The sequence below is a fragment of the Cetorhinus maximus genome, chromosome 1, assembly GCF_964194155.1.
Source record: "Cetorhinus maximus chromosome 1, sCetMax3.hap1.1, whole genome shotgun sequence".
Lineage (NCBI taxonomy): Eukaryota > Metazoa > Chordata > Chondrichthyes > Lamniformes > Cetorhinidae > Cetorhinus > Cetorhinus maximus.
Genome location: NC_135879.1, coordinates 234649853 through 234666942, shown reverse-complemented (window position 1 = coordinate 234666942; position 17090 = coordinate 234649853). Strand labels below are relative to the sequence as shown.

The 17090-nt window shown below is 44.1% G+C and overlaps 1 protein-coding gene across 1 annotated transcript in view; it reads right to left on the bottom strand.

Annotated features, from left to right (window-relative positions):
* Positions 1 to 16830, bottom strand: part of LOC144687960 (5-hydroxytryptamine receptor 7-like) — a 43000-nt gene extending 26170 nt beyond the window's left edge. Inside the window, exon 1 of the mRNA XM_078554617.1 lies at positions 16183 to 16830. Coding sequence (XP_078410743.1) covers positions 16183 to 16691 — 509 coding nt within the window. The 5' untranslated portion in view covers positions 16692 to 16830. The remainder of the gene's footprint in view (positions 1 to 16182) is intronic.
* Positions 16831 to 17090: the final 260 nt, after the last annotated feature.

Here is a 17090-nt window from a genome sequence, read left to right as displayed (position 1 = left end):
GGGGAACTTCGGCTCAGAGTTGATGGGCTGGAGTCTGAGCTGCGGACACTGCAACACATCAGGGAGGGGGAGAGTTGCCTGGAAACTGTGTTTCAGGAGGCAGTCACACCCCTGAGATTAATTACAGGAGGGTGTGACTGCGAGTGAGGCAGGTATGGGGATCCAGAATTTAGCTTTGAAGGAGCCTCAGCCAGTGCCCTTGTTCAATAGGTATGAGGCTCTTGCTCCCGGTGTGGACAAGGGCACAGACTGCAAGGAGGATGAATGAACTGACCACAGCACCGTGGTGCAGAATGCCATTCAAGTGGGGGGAGAAATGAGAAATGTAGTAGTAATAGGGGACAGCATGTGGAATAGATACTGTTCTCCGCAGCAAAGGCAGAGAGTCCTGAAGGCTGTGTTGCCTACCTGGTGCCAAGGTTAAGGACACCTCTTCTGGGCTGGAGAGGAACTTGGAGTGGGAGGGGAAGGATCCAGTTGTCTTGGTTCACGTAGGTACCAATGACATAGACAGGATTAGGAAAGAGGTTCTGCTAAGGGACTACGAGCAGCTCGGGGCTAAATTAAAAAGCAAAACCACAAAGGTAATAATCTCCAGATTACTACCTGAGCCACGTGCAAATTGGGGTAGGGTAAATAAGATTAGAGAGGTAAACTCAAAGATTGGTGTGGGAGAAATGGGTTCCGATTCATGGGGCACTGGCACCAGTACTGGGGAAGGAGAGAACTGTTACATTGGGACGGGCTTCATTTGAACCATGTTGGGACCCATGTCCTGGTGAATTGTATAACTAGGGTTGTAGATAGGTCCTTAAACTAATTAGTGGGGGGAAGGGTTCAATGGAAGGGAAGTTTAGAAAATCAAAAATAAACACAAGAGCAGAGGTGCGGGGTAGTGAAGAGGTGAATAATCAAAGTGTGACAGGAAGGGGTTTTCAGGGAACGAATGTGTCCCACTTCATTACACTGGAAGCACATAGGCATTCAAGTTTCAACTCCACCCTCAGTACCTTCCTTCCTGATCTGGGGAGGAGATCTTAAGGTATTCCCTGCTTTTCCATTCTTTACCCTGGCTACTTGCCTTTCTTTCACTCTCCCACTTTCTATCCTTTTCAAATTTATGGGGGTGATGGAAAAAAGGTTTAGTTTTATGGATCAGCTCATAATTGTCAGCCATGTCTAGCAGTTGCAAGCCTTTGATCTTCCACATGGGTTCTTATTACAGGAGGTAGGGAGTTTTTAAATTCTTCCAAGAGAATGATCTCTCTGAGAACTTTATAGGTCATTTCAACTCCTAATGCTTGTATCCACCTGTCAAAACTATTTTGCTTAAGCCTTTCAAATTTAATGTAAATTTGCCCAGGCTGTTTCCTTAAAATTCGAAACTTTTGTTTATATGCTTCAGGGGCCAACTCATATGCACGCAAAATGGCCTTTTTCACCACATCATAATCCCTTCTGACAGTGAGGCATAATTTTCCCGTGCTCTACCTGTCAATTTGCTCTGCCTGGGCAATGTAAAGTTTTCCTTTGGCCAGTTCATCTGTTTAGCTATCTTCTCAAATGAAATAAAGAATGCTTCAACATCTCTTTCTTCAAACTTTGGAAGAGCTTGTACAAATTTAAACACCTCCCCGCTGGATTCTGATCTGGACATAATTCCTGCCTCACCTCTTTCTTTTCCCACCTATTTCCATTATTTTTAAACGTATTTCCATCCATTGTTTCATCTCCACCATTTAGCCTATTTCGATCCCTTCCCCCCACCCCACCCCCACTAGGGCTATCTGTCACTTGCTCGTCCTGCTTTCTACCCTTAATGTCACCATTAGCACATTCCTTAGATAATATCACCACCGTCAACACCCCTTTGCCCTTTTGTCTACGACATCCTTGGCAATCTCTTCTTTGCCTCTAACTATCATTGGCCCTCTATCCAACTCTACCTGTCCCACCCCCCTCAACCTGCTTATATTTCACTTCATTTATACATTTCCTCAGTTCTGATGAAGAGTCATACGGACTCGAAACATTAACTGTATTCCTCTCCGCAGATGCTGTCAGACCTGCTGAGCTTTTCCAGCTATTTTTATTTTTGTTTCACCTCTTGGTGTCTCTTTTTTAACTGCCAGCATTTTAAACTGGTATTCCCTCTCTTTATCTTTCTCTCTTGCCTGGAATTCTCTGTCTCTCTCTCTTCTTCTCTTTCCTCCTTTCCTAACTTCGCCATTTCTAACTCCCTTGGAAATGCTCTCTCTCTTTCCTTTTCTGCCTGTTCCTTTTGGAATGCTCGTTCTTTTTCTGCTGCCTCTAGTTCCAATTGTTTTTCATTTGCAACTGAATTTGAGCCCATTCCAATGAACCACCCCCGGGAGAACTCGGTCTCTTGGGTATTCCTCCCAGTTTCAAATGCTGTGCCATCCCTTCGATCATCTCTGCCTTCATAGCTTTGGCAGCCAATCCTACTCTTAACTTACTTGCCAATTCAATTAACCTGGCTTTTGGGATCCCTTGTAAAACTGTCAGGGGCATCTCTTCCACTTGCAGTAAGGTTTTAGCAGTTTCCAGTGCCATCTTATTTTTGATAGTACAAACCTGGTGTTTCCATTCAGCTTTTTATTACTTACTAAATCTATACACAAATCGTCTTTGTCTTCTGTTCCAAAATCTCCTGGACTCGAGCCCCCTGAACTTTGTCATGACTCACTGGGGTTAGTGCACTGTAATCTCAAACTCCGCTGTTCACTGAGCCATGACAAATGTGAGAAGTTTGACCAAACCACATGATTCTACCTAACTATTTAATTTAGTTTAACAGAATACGAGCTCCAGGTTTGTAAACTTAATAAGTAATTAACTGTTTATTGAACAAAATGTCTTTAACTAGTGACAAAAGAAAGAAATATGAACTGCTAACTCCTAACTCTATAACTTAAACTGTACCCCTTCTTAAACCCCTGTATACACACACACACACACACACACACATAAGACACACAAAGCATGGATTTTAAGGGTGAGATAAAACAGCTCAATAGCACCAGTCCGGAGCACAGGGTTAGATGGGTTGATTTTGATCAGTCTTCCAAATTCCTTTCAGTTTGTTGTTGATGACACGAGATGGACTCCTAACACTTTCAGTCTGCGATTCACCGGTTGAAAAACTTTCCTTTAATTATCTCTACTGGCGATTCTTCCCCTTTTCCTCTTGACAGGGGCTTTCAGAGAAAGCAGATTACAGAGATGTGAGGAATAGCCAGCTAGCTACTATGGCAGAATGACTGGAATCTTACGTACACAAGAGAGAGGGGTTTTAGGTCTTCCTTCTTTGCAGGCTAGGAGCTGCACTGCCTCCACTGTTACCACACAAAACCCCGGTCACCTGGTCAGGAGCCAATTAAAATGCTGTCATCAGGCAGTTCCCCTTAGTCCAGGGCTCCTTTCCAGCACCATCCTGTTCTTTTATGGCACACTCTGTTCCCGGATAGCAGGATTGTAGATATTCCTCATCCTATTCCAGTGAATATGTCTTTCAACTGCAGCCATGGTAGTTTTTTAAAGCCACAGTCCAATTTTAAAGCCATGGTCCATGAAAAATTAAAAATAGGTTCCTTACAACTTAGATTTTTCATTACTGGTCCAACATTACAGCTGGAGGGCGAATCAGCCAGGCAGCCTTTGCATTTTTCAGGAAACCTCACCCACAGGTGGGATGAGGTTTCCGATAATAATTTTTTAAAAAAGGTAAAAACTTTTGGATAAAATTTTCATCATCCACATGTCCTGGTGACTGATTCTGATGTGTGGGCATTTGTTCCCGCTTTTTAAAAATCTTTTTAATTATTGCATTTAAATTCTTCAGCTTCCTGAGGCAGCTCTCTGCCCTCAAGGAGCTTTCATTCCGCCCTCCCCTGTGCCCGTGCTGACTTCAACGCTCGCCCTCCGCCCGCCCCCACCCCAGCAGTGCTGAGTCTTTCAGCGCGCTTTTCACGCTGGCCAGCCAATAACTGGCCAGCGTGAAATCACAGTCAGGGCCAATTGCAGTCGGGGGTCCATTTCCCAGCCGCTCCTGGGCCCGCTGATCACGGGCACCCACCAACCTGTGTTTGCCCTGTGTCTATGGTGGTCACTTTAGTTTGGGCACGGGGCACAGAGGTGACTGAGGTTAAAGAGTTTTCCATCCAGACAGTGTTTAATGCTGACAACAGAGGGGCTGTAATACCATAGGGGCCACAAAGGCTTTGTTGTCTTTCATCAGTTTGATTGTTTGTTGCAGCCCTCCCATCAATGGTGGTTCACCCATGGATTCTACCAGTGGGTACTGGGGGAGACCCTGCAAAGTATCAGCTGCCACTGTGGATTCATAGTTGAGGAGCTGTCCAAAAGGTTATTTCCAGTTTTGGCAGATAATCAACCTTAAGAGGAGAAAAGCCACCCTGTGAGTGAGGGAGATTTTGTCAGTTTGACCTCGGTGTATAGATGGTCCTGGTGTCTTCAAAAATGTTTTGCATGTCATGATGATCACCATGTTGTTGTATGCCTTGGACTTTCTCTTCCCACCACATGTCCTTTAACTTCCAGATTTGTCTTTGGGTGTCAGCCTTCTTATGTTGGAACGCTGCCTTCTTGACTTGTGACCTTGGGTTACTCTGCCAAGCAATGAAGGCTGCTCATTATTGTTCTAGGAGGTCACGATGCAAAAGTCAGGAGTGTGATGGAATACTCTCCATTTACCTGGATGAGTATGGATCCAACAACACTCATGAAGCTCAACACCATCCAAGGCAAAGCAGCCCAATTGATTGGCACCCACCTACTACCTTAAACATTCACTCCCTCCACCACTGACGCACAGCGGCAACAGTGTGTACCATCTACAAGGTGCACTACAGCAACTCACCAAGGCTCCTTCAACCACACCTTCCAAATCCACAAACTCTACACCCTCGAAGGACGAGGGCAGCAGACACACGGGAACACCACCACCTGCAATGTCCCCTCCAGGTCACACATCATCCCAACTAGGAATTATATCACTGTTCCTTCATAATCACTGGGTTAAAATTCTGGAACTCCCTCCACAACAGCACTGTAGGTGTAACCTCACCTCATGGACAGCAGTGGTTTAAGAAGATAGCTCACCAACACCTTCTCGAAGGACAATTAGGGATGGGCAATGCAGCGATGCCCAGTCCAGGTGAATGAATACGAGTAAAGAAAGCAAGGAGACCCTATTGCAGCTCTTTTCACATATGAAAGGGTACATTGCAAACAGAGAAAATCACTCAAAACTGGAAGGGTCAATTCTAAATTAAAGAAATCACTGGCTGAATACCTTCATGAGGTTCTCCGATTTGAGCATACTACACTAAGGAGTATGCTGCCATCTAGTGCATTGAATGCTGACTCCACTGAAGAAATCAGAAAGCAGAGACATTCCAATATTGAGAAGGGAACAATGGGATAGAGACCTGACACAATGGGTGACACTCTGGTGGTGATAGGTCCTTTTGTTTGTCTCTGGAAACAGGAGCTCACCCTAGTCATGTTGATTGGTTGTAATTCTCTTTCTGTCAGGTTCACAGAGAAAGCCAGTAATTCCAAACTATTTGACACTGAAGTAGCAGCCTCACAAGGGCCCACTAAATTAACGTTTTCAGAGTGGGAATGTCAGATTGGTGCATTTAAGGGTTTTTCTTCAGTTGCTGTGATTAAAAGCATTACTGCGACACGGAAGGACCTTCTCCATTGTATGGCACTCGTGTGCACCCATGTGGGAGTAGTTGACGCTGGCACCAGGTTCTAAAGGTGTTCTGATAATCAACAATTGCATCCCTAACCTTGATGAGAATGATCAATGACATAATTTCTGTTATTATCTAGAAAAAAAATCAAATGGGTAGATTCTTAACAGCATGTAGCCTGGCAATGAGGCAATGAATGAAACCTTTTCATCTCTTCATCTCTTCATCTTTTCATCAGTCTTTGCTGATGGTTCAATTATTCGAGGCACAGCGCATAATAAACTGAGGGACAAGAGCTTCAGTTGAAGGTCAGCACTATTAGAGAAGAACTCTTGAAGACAGTGGTAAGATTCTGTATTGGGCATTAATGTTCCTGGTCTAGGGGGGTGGTCAACACATCAACCAAGGTTGCCTGTTGCCAAAGATACAGTGGATGCTGGAGATCTGATATTTTCATTTCTGTTTTATTTAATTTTCTGTTCCCACTGCTGGTTGCAATTCTTCGATTCCTGCTAGAAGGTACATCTAGTTGAATGTTGGGTAAAGCGAGAATCAGACTCAGCAACTGTCTTAAGAACATAAGAAATTGGATCAGGAGTAGACCGTACAGCCCCTCAAGCTCATTCTAATATTCCTTGCAGGAAGAACAATGAGTGACAATATAAATTTTGGGATAAAATTCTAAATGGGGTACAGGAGCAGAGGGAGCTGGGGGTATATGGGCATAAATTATTGAAGGTGGCAGGAAAGGTAAATAAAGCACACATGTTCCTGGGCTTTTTATGTGGAGTGCAACAGCAAGGAAGGTATGTTAAACCACAGGTTCAGTCTCAATTGGAGTATTGCATCCAACTGTGTACTATCTACAAGATGCACTACAATAACTCACCAAGGCTCCTTTGACAGCACCTTACAAGCTGGTGACCGCTGCCATCTAGAAGGACAAGGGCAGCAGATGCATGGGAACATCACCACCTGCAAGTCCCCCTCCAAGTCACTCACCATCCTGACTTGGAACTATACCATCATTCCTTCAATGTCACTGGATCAAAATCCTGGAACTCCCTTCCTAACAGCACTGTGGGTGCTCCTACTGGAGGCAGCTCAACACCACCTCTCAGGGGTATTTAGGGGATAAGCAATAAATGCTGGCTTAGCCAGTGATGCCGGCATCCCACGAATGAATAAAAAAATAATCCTCGGCAACCCACTGTAGGCAGGATGCAATGGTATTAGAAAGAGTTCAGAAGAGATTTACAAGAATGGCTGCTGGGATGTGGAACTTCAGTCAATGGGATAGGTTGGAGAAGCTGGGTCTGTTCTCCTTGGAGAGAGGAGATTGAGAAGAAATTTGATAGAGATGTTCAAAATCTTGAAGGGTCGGGACAGAGTAGATAGGGAGAAGCTGTTCCCATTGGTAGAAAGATCGAAGACCAGAGGGCACAGGTTTAAGGTGAATGGTAAAAGAAGCAATGCTGATATAAGGAAAAACTTTTTTACGCAGCAAGTAGTTAGGATCTGGAATGTACGTCTAAATGTGTGGCTGAGGCACAATCAATTCAACACAATTCAAAAGTGGATTGTATAATTATCTGAAGAGAAAATATTTGCAAGGCTACAGAGAAAAGGCAGGGGGGGTGCACTAGATTACAGGTAGCCAACACAGACACACCCAGCTGAGTGGCCTCATCCTACACTGTAACTATTCGATGATTCAGTGAGATAATGGCCGATCTTCAACATCAGCTCTATTTCCTTGCCCTATCCACATACCCCTTGGTCCCCTATCAAATCTACCCTTAAATATACTCATCAACTGAGCATTCACAAGCCCCTGGGGTGGAGAACTTCAAAGACTAACAACTCACTGACTGAAGAAATTTCTCCCCAGCTTAGTGTTACATGGACGATCCCTTATCCTGAGTCTGTGTCCCCCAGTTCTAAACCCTGCAGCCCTGTTGTCTCCTTTCCCACTTCTCCAATCAAACAGCCCTCCTAGATTCATGAAGAACAGTCAGTTCAGCAAAACACCATAGAATAACAAGCACCTATAGAAACATACTCAGGTATAGGTAAAGGAAGAAATTGGTAGAAAATTCGTAAAGAATGGGGAATGCACTTTCGCATTCTGATCTCAAACCCCATAATCTCTCTATTTTTATTCTTCATAAGCACCAATTTTAACACTTTTTGCAGTATTTGCATTTTATTTAAACCAATTTTTTTAAAGTGCCACCGGCAGTGAGTAATAACTATATCACTTCGCTGAGTTTAGGCAGCAATAAACACATCAGCAAAACTTCACCAGTCCTGATATTTTCTGAATTCCTCAATTAACTTCCAGTCTTCTTAACTGACTCTCAGCAATTTTACCCTCCTGCTTTTACTAACAGGTGAGGGAACAAACACGTAATTCACTTAAGTTAATTTATTGATAGCGTGAGTCAACATAAGTTAAAAATAAGAAACAAATTATCACCACAGGGCAAAAAACAACCAGTCATTTCCACGTCAGATTGTTTTTGAGTGACTCCAGTTGGTGAGGGGACAAGAATCAGAGTGGGGAGGATCAAGTTCCATCTAGAACGCTAAAGCACTGGATATAATAACTTCCTGTCTACTGTTACTGCTTGTGGGGATTTTCCTCCCTGGTTTCTCATATCAAGATTTGTTGTCAATTCACAAATAGTGAACAAATACCAACTGCCTCAGAGCCAGTCATGGTAGATACTGCCCCCTTCTCCACAGATGGAAAATTCAATCATCGCCCATCATGCGACTGAAGAACTCCTAATCACACCCTGGAGCACATCATTAAAAAATGACCCAGTGGGAATGCACAGCCTGCAAGCTTCTTAAGCTGGTTACACCAAATAGCTTTGCCCTGGCTATCTGGTTTAGATGGTAACATTTGATTTATTTACTTTTTTGCAATTGCCATTCGAAAGAAGAAAACTGTGTAACTTTACCAAATATCCCCTTCAACAAGAACTTGCATTTATGTAGCACCTTCAATGTAGTAGAACTACAAGGCACGTAATGGGCAGGTAATCAGATAATTTGACACTGAATCACTTGAGGAGATGTCAGGACAGATGACCAAAAAAATTAATCGAAGAACCGGGTTTTAAGGAGCATCTTCAAAGGAATCAACTACAATTCTTATTAATTCACATTTTTTTTTTACTGTCTTTCTTCTTTCTAGTTTTTCTAATTTGCTCTCCATGTTGATTCTTTGTGGCAGAGGGGGCTGGGTGGGGGTGTAGCTGAGGAGAGAGGGGGAGAAGGTTCACTCCTCTGGCCCCAGTAATCCTCCCACGTCTCAGGGAATTGGTGATTTGCGAACTGAGAATGCCGACAAGCTCTGCTGCCAATTACTTGCATTTAACTTTCACGACCACCAGTCATCTCAAAACACTTTATGGTCAATTAAGTACTTCTGAAGCGTTGTTGAGTAGGAAACACAGCACAGCAAACTCCCACAAAAGCAATGTGACAATTATCAGATAATCTGGTGTTTTGTGGTGTTGATTGAGGGATAAATATTGACCAGGACACCAGGGACAACTCCCCCGCTGTTCTTTGAAATGCTGTCATCCACTTGAGCGGGCAAGCAGAGCCTCAGATTTACATCTCAATCAAAAGACCGCACCTCTGAAAGGGCAGTACTGAGCTGAAGTGTCAGCCTTGCTATTTGTGCTCAATTTCTGGAGCGGGACTTGAATCCAGAACCCGCTGACTCAGGAAAGTGAGAACGCTGAGCCACAGCTGGCACTGGCAGAGCAGGCATCACAACCCAAGTCCAGCACAGCCTTGACGCAATCTTCATGCATCTAAACTCTCCAGCAGTAGCCTCTATGAAGTGATCAGGGATGAGTGAGGCCAACCTCAGAAACAAACCTGGAGCTCCTGGCTTGTTTAATTCAGTCACACAGAAGCTTTATCCACCATGCTTGCAAGTAAGAAATCTGGAGTGGACTGATGATGTCCTTGAAGCAATTGGCTGACAAGAGTTACTGAGGGCAGCAATGTGAGAGAGCTCAGCTAAAGCATACAGTTCAAAATCTGATGAAAAATTGTATTGATGCCACAGCATTGGTGGCCCTATAGGGGAGGGAGGTCCAGATTTCCACTACCCTCTGTGTAAAGAAAACTGATTCCTGAGTTTACTCCTAAATGGTCTAACTCTGTGATTTTATAATTATGTCCCTTGGCTCTGGATATTAGCAGGGCAAATTCACTTCAAGGAAGTGGCTGAAAGGCGACATCGAACCCAGGGCAAATGATTATGAACTGAATTGATTCCCAGCTGCCTGACATCCATAAGACCATAAGACATAGGAGCAGAAATTAGGCCATTCAGCCCATCGAGTCTGCTCCACCATTCAATCATGGCTGATAAGTTTCTCAACACCATTCTCCCGCCTTCTACCCATAACCTTTGATCCCCTTACCAATCAAGAACCTATCTATCTCGGTCTTAAATACACTCAATGACCTGGCCTCCACAGCCTTCTGTGGCAATGAATTCCATAGATTCACCACTCTCTGGCTAAAGAAGTTTCTCCTCATCTCTGTTCTAAAAGGTCTTCCCTTTACTCTGAGTCTGTGCCCTCGGGTCCTAGTCTCTCCTACTAATGGAAACATCTTCCCCACGTCCACTCTATCCAGGCCTTTCAGTATTCTGTAAGTTTCAATCAGATCCCCCCTCATCCTTCTAAACTCCATCGAGTATAGACCCAGCGTCCTCAAACGTTCCTCATATGTTAAGCCTTTCATTCCTGGGATCATTCTCGTGAACCTCCTCTGGACCCTCTCCAGGGCCAGCAAACCCTTCCTGAGATACGGGGCCCAAAATTGCTCACAATATTCTAAATGTGGTCTGACCAGAGCCTTATAAAGCCTCAGCAGCGCATCCCTGCTTTTATATTCTAGTCCTCTCGAAATAAATGCCAACATTGCATTTGCCTTCCTAACTACCGCATCAACCTGCAAGTTAACCTTAAGAGAATCCTGGACTAGGACTCCCAAGTCCCTTTGCACTCCAGATTTCTGAATTCTCTCCCCATTTAGAAAATAGTCTATGCCTTTATTCTTCCTACCAAAGTGCATGGCCTCACACTTCCCCACGTTGTATTCCATCTGCCACTTTGCCCATTCTCCTAACCTGTCCAAATCCTTCTGCAGCCTCCCCACCTCCTCAATACTATCTGTCCCTCCACCTATCTTTGTGTCATCTGCAAACTTAACCGGGATGCCCTCAGTTCCTTCATCTAGATCATTAATGAATAAAGTGAAAAGCTGTGGTCCCAACACTGACCCCTGCGGAACTCCACTAGTCACCGGCCGCCATCCTGAGAAGGACCCCCTTATCCCCACTCTCTGCCTCCTGCCAGACAGCCAATCTTCTATCTACGCTAGTACCTTGCCTCTAACACCATGGGCTCTTATCTTACTGAGCAGCCTCCTGTGCGGCACCTTGTCAAAGGCCTTCTGGAAGTCCAAGTAGATAACATCCATTGGCTCTCCTTTGTCTAACCTACTCGTTACCTCCTCAAAGAATTCTAACGGATTTGTTAGGCATGACCTCCCCTTGATGAAACCATGCTGACTTTGCCCGATTTTACTATGCACTTCCAAGTATTCTGAAATCTCATTCTTAACAATGGACTCTAAAATCTTACCAACGACAGAGGTCAGGTTAATCGGCCTGTAATTTCCCGCCTTTTGCCTCACTCCCTTCTTAAACAGGGGGGTTTACATTAGCGATTTTCCAGTATCCACAAAGACTGTTTTCCAAAAGATGCAATCATCAACACCTTTTTTCACTTTTTTTTTGCTTGGGATGTGGGCAACATTGACAAGGCAGCAGTAATTGCCCATCCTGAGCTGCCCTGAGGCCGTTAGGACTCAACCACAGAATCACGTGTGGACTAGGCCTAGGAGGGGCTAACAGGCTTCCCTGCTCTGAAGGACAAGATGAGCCAATTGGGTTTTCATCACAATTGACAGATGGCATGACTATTTTCTTGGGCCAGGGCACAAACAAGTAGATCTGTCGCATTCAATTTCACAACTGGGCCATAGCAGGATTGTGGACTTAATCCCCTTGGGTTGCTAGTCCAGTATCCAAAGCACTGGGCTACCACAGCCACAAATGTTTAAGGATTGCTTTCTTCTCAAAGAAAATGGTTTCAACAATTGGTGGAAATTAATTACCTCAGATAGCCACAGCTCTTTGTACTCTTTCGATTTGAAACTATATATCGATTATAAAGAGAATACTGTTGCTTACAAGATTACAAGACATAATTTTACCAGGGTTGAGGGATTTCAGTAATGTGGAGAGACTAGAGAAGCTCGGATTCTTCGGCTTAGAGCAGAGAAGGTTAAGAGGAGGTGTTCAAAGCCAGGAGAGGTTTATAATAAAAACAGAAAGTGCTGGAACTACTCAGCAGGCCTGGCAGCATCTGTGGCAAGAGTAATGGAGTTAGCATTTCGAGTTGAATATGACTCTTCTTCACCCCGACCCCCACCCACCCCCCCGGTTTTATTTCAGATTTCCAGCATCCGCAGTATTTTGCTTTTATTTTGCGATGTTATAATTGCTTTCACTCGCAGAAGGGTCAGCAATGATAGCACAAAGATTTAAGATAATTGGCAAAGGAACTAGAGGGGAGATGAGAATCTTTTATACATGGCGAGTTGCTATTATCTGGGAATGTGCTGCCTGAAAGGGTGGTGGAAGCGGATTCATTAGCAACTTTCAAAAAGGAATTAAATGTATTCTGTAAAGGGAAAAGATTTGCCGGGCTATGTAGAAAGAGCAGATCAGTGGGACTAATTGGATAGCGCTTTCAAAAAGTCAGTGTAAATGTTCTTCCTTTGTGTTGCATAATGCTATGTTCTGTGATAAAATTTATAATGTAAATCTCTCTTTTAAGTTATGTGAACACTTAGTAACATAAGTGACATCCACCAAAATGAATCAGTAGTGAATGCACAGTCTGCTGTTGAACTGAGCCATACAGACCAGGAATACAGAAACAGGACTAAGTCCTTCCATCTAGTTAGGCTGCTCTGCCATTTAGTTAGATGATGGATGACCTATACTTTATTCCATTTATCTACCTCCATTCCATATCCCCTAATATCCTTACATCACAAAAATCTATCCATCTGAGTCGTGGAAACGTATATTGTCCTAGTATCTACAACTTTTTGGGGAGAGCATCCCACTACCCTTTGAGCTGACAAGGTTGGCACTCCACTGCAATGCTGAGAGAGTGCTGCACTGTCAGAGATGCCGCTTTTCAGATGAGATGTTAAGCCGAGGCCCCACGCCCCCTCTGGCAGATATAAAAGGTCCCATGGCACTGTTTTGAAGAAGAGCAGGGCAGTTATCCCCAGTGTCCTGGCCAACATTTATCCCTCAAAAAACCTCACAAAAACAGATTGACTGGTCATTATCACGTTGGCATTTGTGAGAGTTTGCTTCACATAAAATGAGATTTTTAAAATTCATTTACAGGATATGGGCCTCGCTGGTTGGGCCAGCATTTACTGCCCATCACTAGTTGCCCTTGAGAAGGTGGTGGTGAGCTGCCTTCTTGAGCCACTGCAGTCCCTGTGGTGTAGGTACACCCACAGTGCTGTTAGGAAGGGAGTTCCAGGATTTTGACCCTGCGATAGTGAAGGATAGGCGATATATTTCTAAGTTAGGGTGGTGAGTGACTTGGAACGGCCACATTTCCTGCATTACAATAGTGACTACACGTCAAAAAAAAGTACTTCATTGGCTGTAAAGCACTTTGAAACACCCACTGGCCGTGAGCCTTTTTCATTTTCTTTTTAAGAAGCATCTCCTGCTTTCACTCCTAAATGGTATAGCTTTAACTCTCAGAATATGCCCACCGGCTATATATACATGCATGGTGAGTTAGAATGTACACGCTTTTATAACATTAGATGTGCAATGTTATCTGACACACAAATACTATCAGGGTCACGAATTAAATTGAACAAATCAATCAAATGTGGCAAATAGAATAGAGCAAATTTGCTAGAAATAAATTTATGTGTCAGCTGTGGCTCAGTAGGTAGCTCTCTCACATCTGTGTTGAAAAGTTATGCAAGGCGTGAACACAAAAATCTAGGCTGCCACTCCAGTGCGGTACTGAAGAAATGCTGCACTGTCAGAGGCGCTGGCATTTAGGTGAAACATTAAACTGGCCATCTACTCTTTCAGGTGGATGTAAAAGATTCCCAGGGCAATGCTCCAAAGTAAAGCAGGAAAGGTTCCCTCCACTAACATCAAAAACAGAAGCAAAAACAAAAATACCTGGAAAAACTCAGCAGGTCTGGCCGCATCTGTGGAGAGGAATACAGTTAATGTTTCGAGTCCGCATGACTCTTCAACAGAACAAACAAAAATACCTGGAAAAACTCAGCAGGTCTGGCAGCATCTGTGGAGAGGAGCACAGTTAACGTTTCGTGTCCGCATGACTCTTCAACAGAACTGTTGAAGAGTCATGCGGACTCGAAACGTTAACTGTGCGATGTTAACGATGCTTCCAGACCTGCTGAGTTTTTCCAGGTATTTTTGTTTTTGTTTTGGATTTCCAGCATCCGCAGTTTTTTGCTTTTATCAAAAACAGAAGAGCTGGTCATTATCACAATGTGCTTGCTGTGCACAAATTGGCTGTTGTATGTCCTGCATTATAGCATTCACTAGACTTTAGAAATTCATCATTGGCTGTCAAGCACTTTGGGAAGTACTGAGGTTGTGAAAGGCACTATCTAAATGCAACCCCTTTTTCACTTTTGCAGGATATTCCAAAATGCTGTACAACCAATCAAATACTTTTGAACTGTCGTCATTGTTGTAATGTAGAATAATGTAGGAGTCAGTTTTCAGTCAGTAATGAGATGATGCTGAGATAGTCTGTTTTTAGTGATCTTGGTCAACAGATAATGACTGACCAGGACACCAGGGCAATCTGCACCTGAGAGGGCACAGTGGATCTTGGTTTAATGCCTCATCCAAAAGATGGGTCCTCAGACAGTGCAGCACCCACTCAGTACTGCGCTGAAATGTCAGCCTGGATTGCGTGCTCAGGTCTCTGGAAGAGGACTTGACCCCTTTAACCTTCTGACTCAGAAATGAGAGTGTTACCGACGGAGTCATGGCTGACACCTCAAAAAAAAAAAGCAGATTTGAAACCATAAGTGTGACATTTAAAGGAACTGAATGTCTTTTTTTATATATACGGTGTTTACTGTCATAGCAACAGAGTGCAGCAGGCAGCATTTATAAGACAATTGACAAGTTTCACCCTGATGGCTCCTGGGTTCACAGGAAGTCTTAGAAAGATCAAACAAGGAGCAAAACCCTGATTTCACAGAGTCCAGTCCATTGTACAACTATCATCCCTGCCTTATCTCTACGATTCCCAATGCTTTATTCAGACGATAAGACGGCAAGTGGAATATTCAGCTAGTAAAAAAGGGTTTCTTCCTGTTCAAAAGTAACTGTTCCCACACAGAATATTTCAAATAACATACACAGAATATATATAGAATTTATCATAAAGATGATTACCACTGACTTTCCCAGTCCTCTGTAATCCCTCATACGCTCTCATACATACTCATATATACTGTCATATATACTCTGACACATATACTCTCATGTATACTCTGACATATATACCCTCATATATACTCTGACATATATACCCTCATATATACTCTGACATATATACTCATATATACTCTTATATATATACTCATATATATACTGATTTTTTTACTCTGATGTATCTACTGTGATATGTATACTCATATATATACTCTCATATATACTCATATATATACTCTCATATATACTCATATATATACTCTCATAAATACCCTTTTATATATATACTCTCATATATATACTCTAGAATGACAAGCCAGTGTGGAGCATACCAGAATATGAAAACAGGAACTGCTTTAGATTGAGTTCGGTGCAGTTTGGTGTGAGATATTTAAGTGGTGGCTGCACATAAAGCAACAACAATCAGATGGAGAGGTTCAGTCTATGTAGGGAGTGAAGGGTCAGACCTCTTGTAGTGCACAGTCCCCTTTTACCTCACTCCGTCTTTAAAACCATCCTTGAAACCAAAGCCTTGACCACATCTCTGGTCAGTGCCCTTAAAGCTTCCTATTTCAGCCAGGGGCCTGACTGAAATAGCAATGGGATCATTTGGCTATGTTAAAGGTATTGTTAAAGTTGGTACTGGTCAGCACAGCCAGTGTGCTCAGTCGATCTTAAGGGATGGTATAGCCCTATGACTGGTCAAGGCTTTTGCTGTGTGTGCTTGCCAATATATATATATATATATATACCTACATGTGTTCTTGTCATTGTTAGGTGTTAGAGATAGGGACTCACCTGTCTACGCTGATCACACACAAGGTCATTATTGAAGCTGTGCAGCACATTACATCCATGGCGATGAAAACGTTGCAGAAAACTTTACCAAAGAGCCACTCTCCCCCGACCAGATCGGTGATAATCACAAAGGGCATCACAGCCAGGGCCACCGAGAGGTCGGCGGCGGCCAGGGAGACCACCAGGTAGTTGGAGGGCTGCCGGAGCTTCTTGACGATGCAGACCGAGATGATGACCAGCGAGTTGCCCGCGATGGTCCACAGGGTGATGATGGAGAGCACGACGCCGATGATAACTTTCTCCACGTCCCCGTACAGCAGGATCTCCTCTCCGCAGTCGGTGGAGTTGCTGATGTTGGCGGCCAGCGGCTGTGCCTCGTCCTCCAGGCTCGGGTACGATGGGCTCCTCTGGCTGGGGAAGAGAGGCAGCTCCTGCCAGTGGCGGAGGCTCTCGGCGTTGTCCAGGGAACGGTAACGGAGCAGGATGGGCTCGGCGGCGTGGAGAACCATCCTGACTCTCTCTGCACCATGGAAGCAGCGATGCCCAGCAGGTCCATTCAGCGAGTATCCGAGGGCGCTTTAAAACTCACGACCAGTTCGCCAGGCTCCCCATCCCTCCAGCTGTGCCTTGACCCAGGCTGGCTTAGTGTTTGCTTAGTGCAGGGACTCACACACACTCACACATCCATCCACACAAAGATCCGGGGCACTCCCACAGCCAGAATAATGTCTCCTCGTACAATCCCAGTTGCTCCCTGATGCATATAACAGGGTTCCGGAATCAAATAATGCAGATGACGGGGAGGATGTGGGGTGGTGTTTGGAGCCCAGTGTCAGACTGAGGTTGCCACTGACCTCCTTTCCTCGCCCGATTTCAAAATGCCCCCAAAAAAACAAAAACCCCCCATA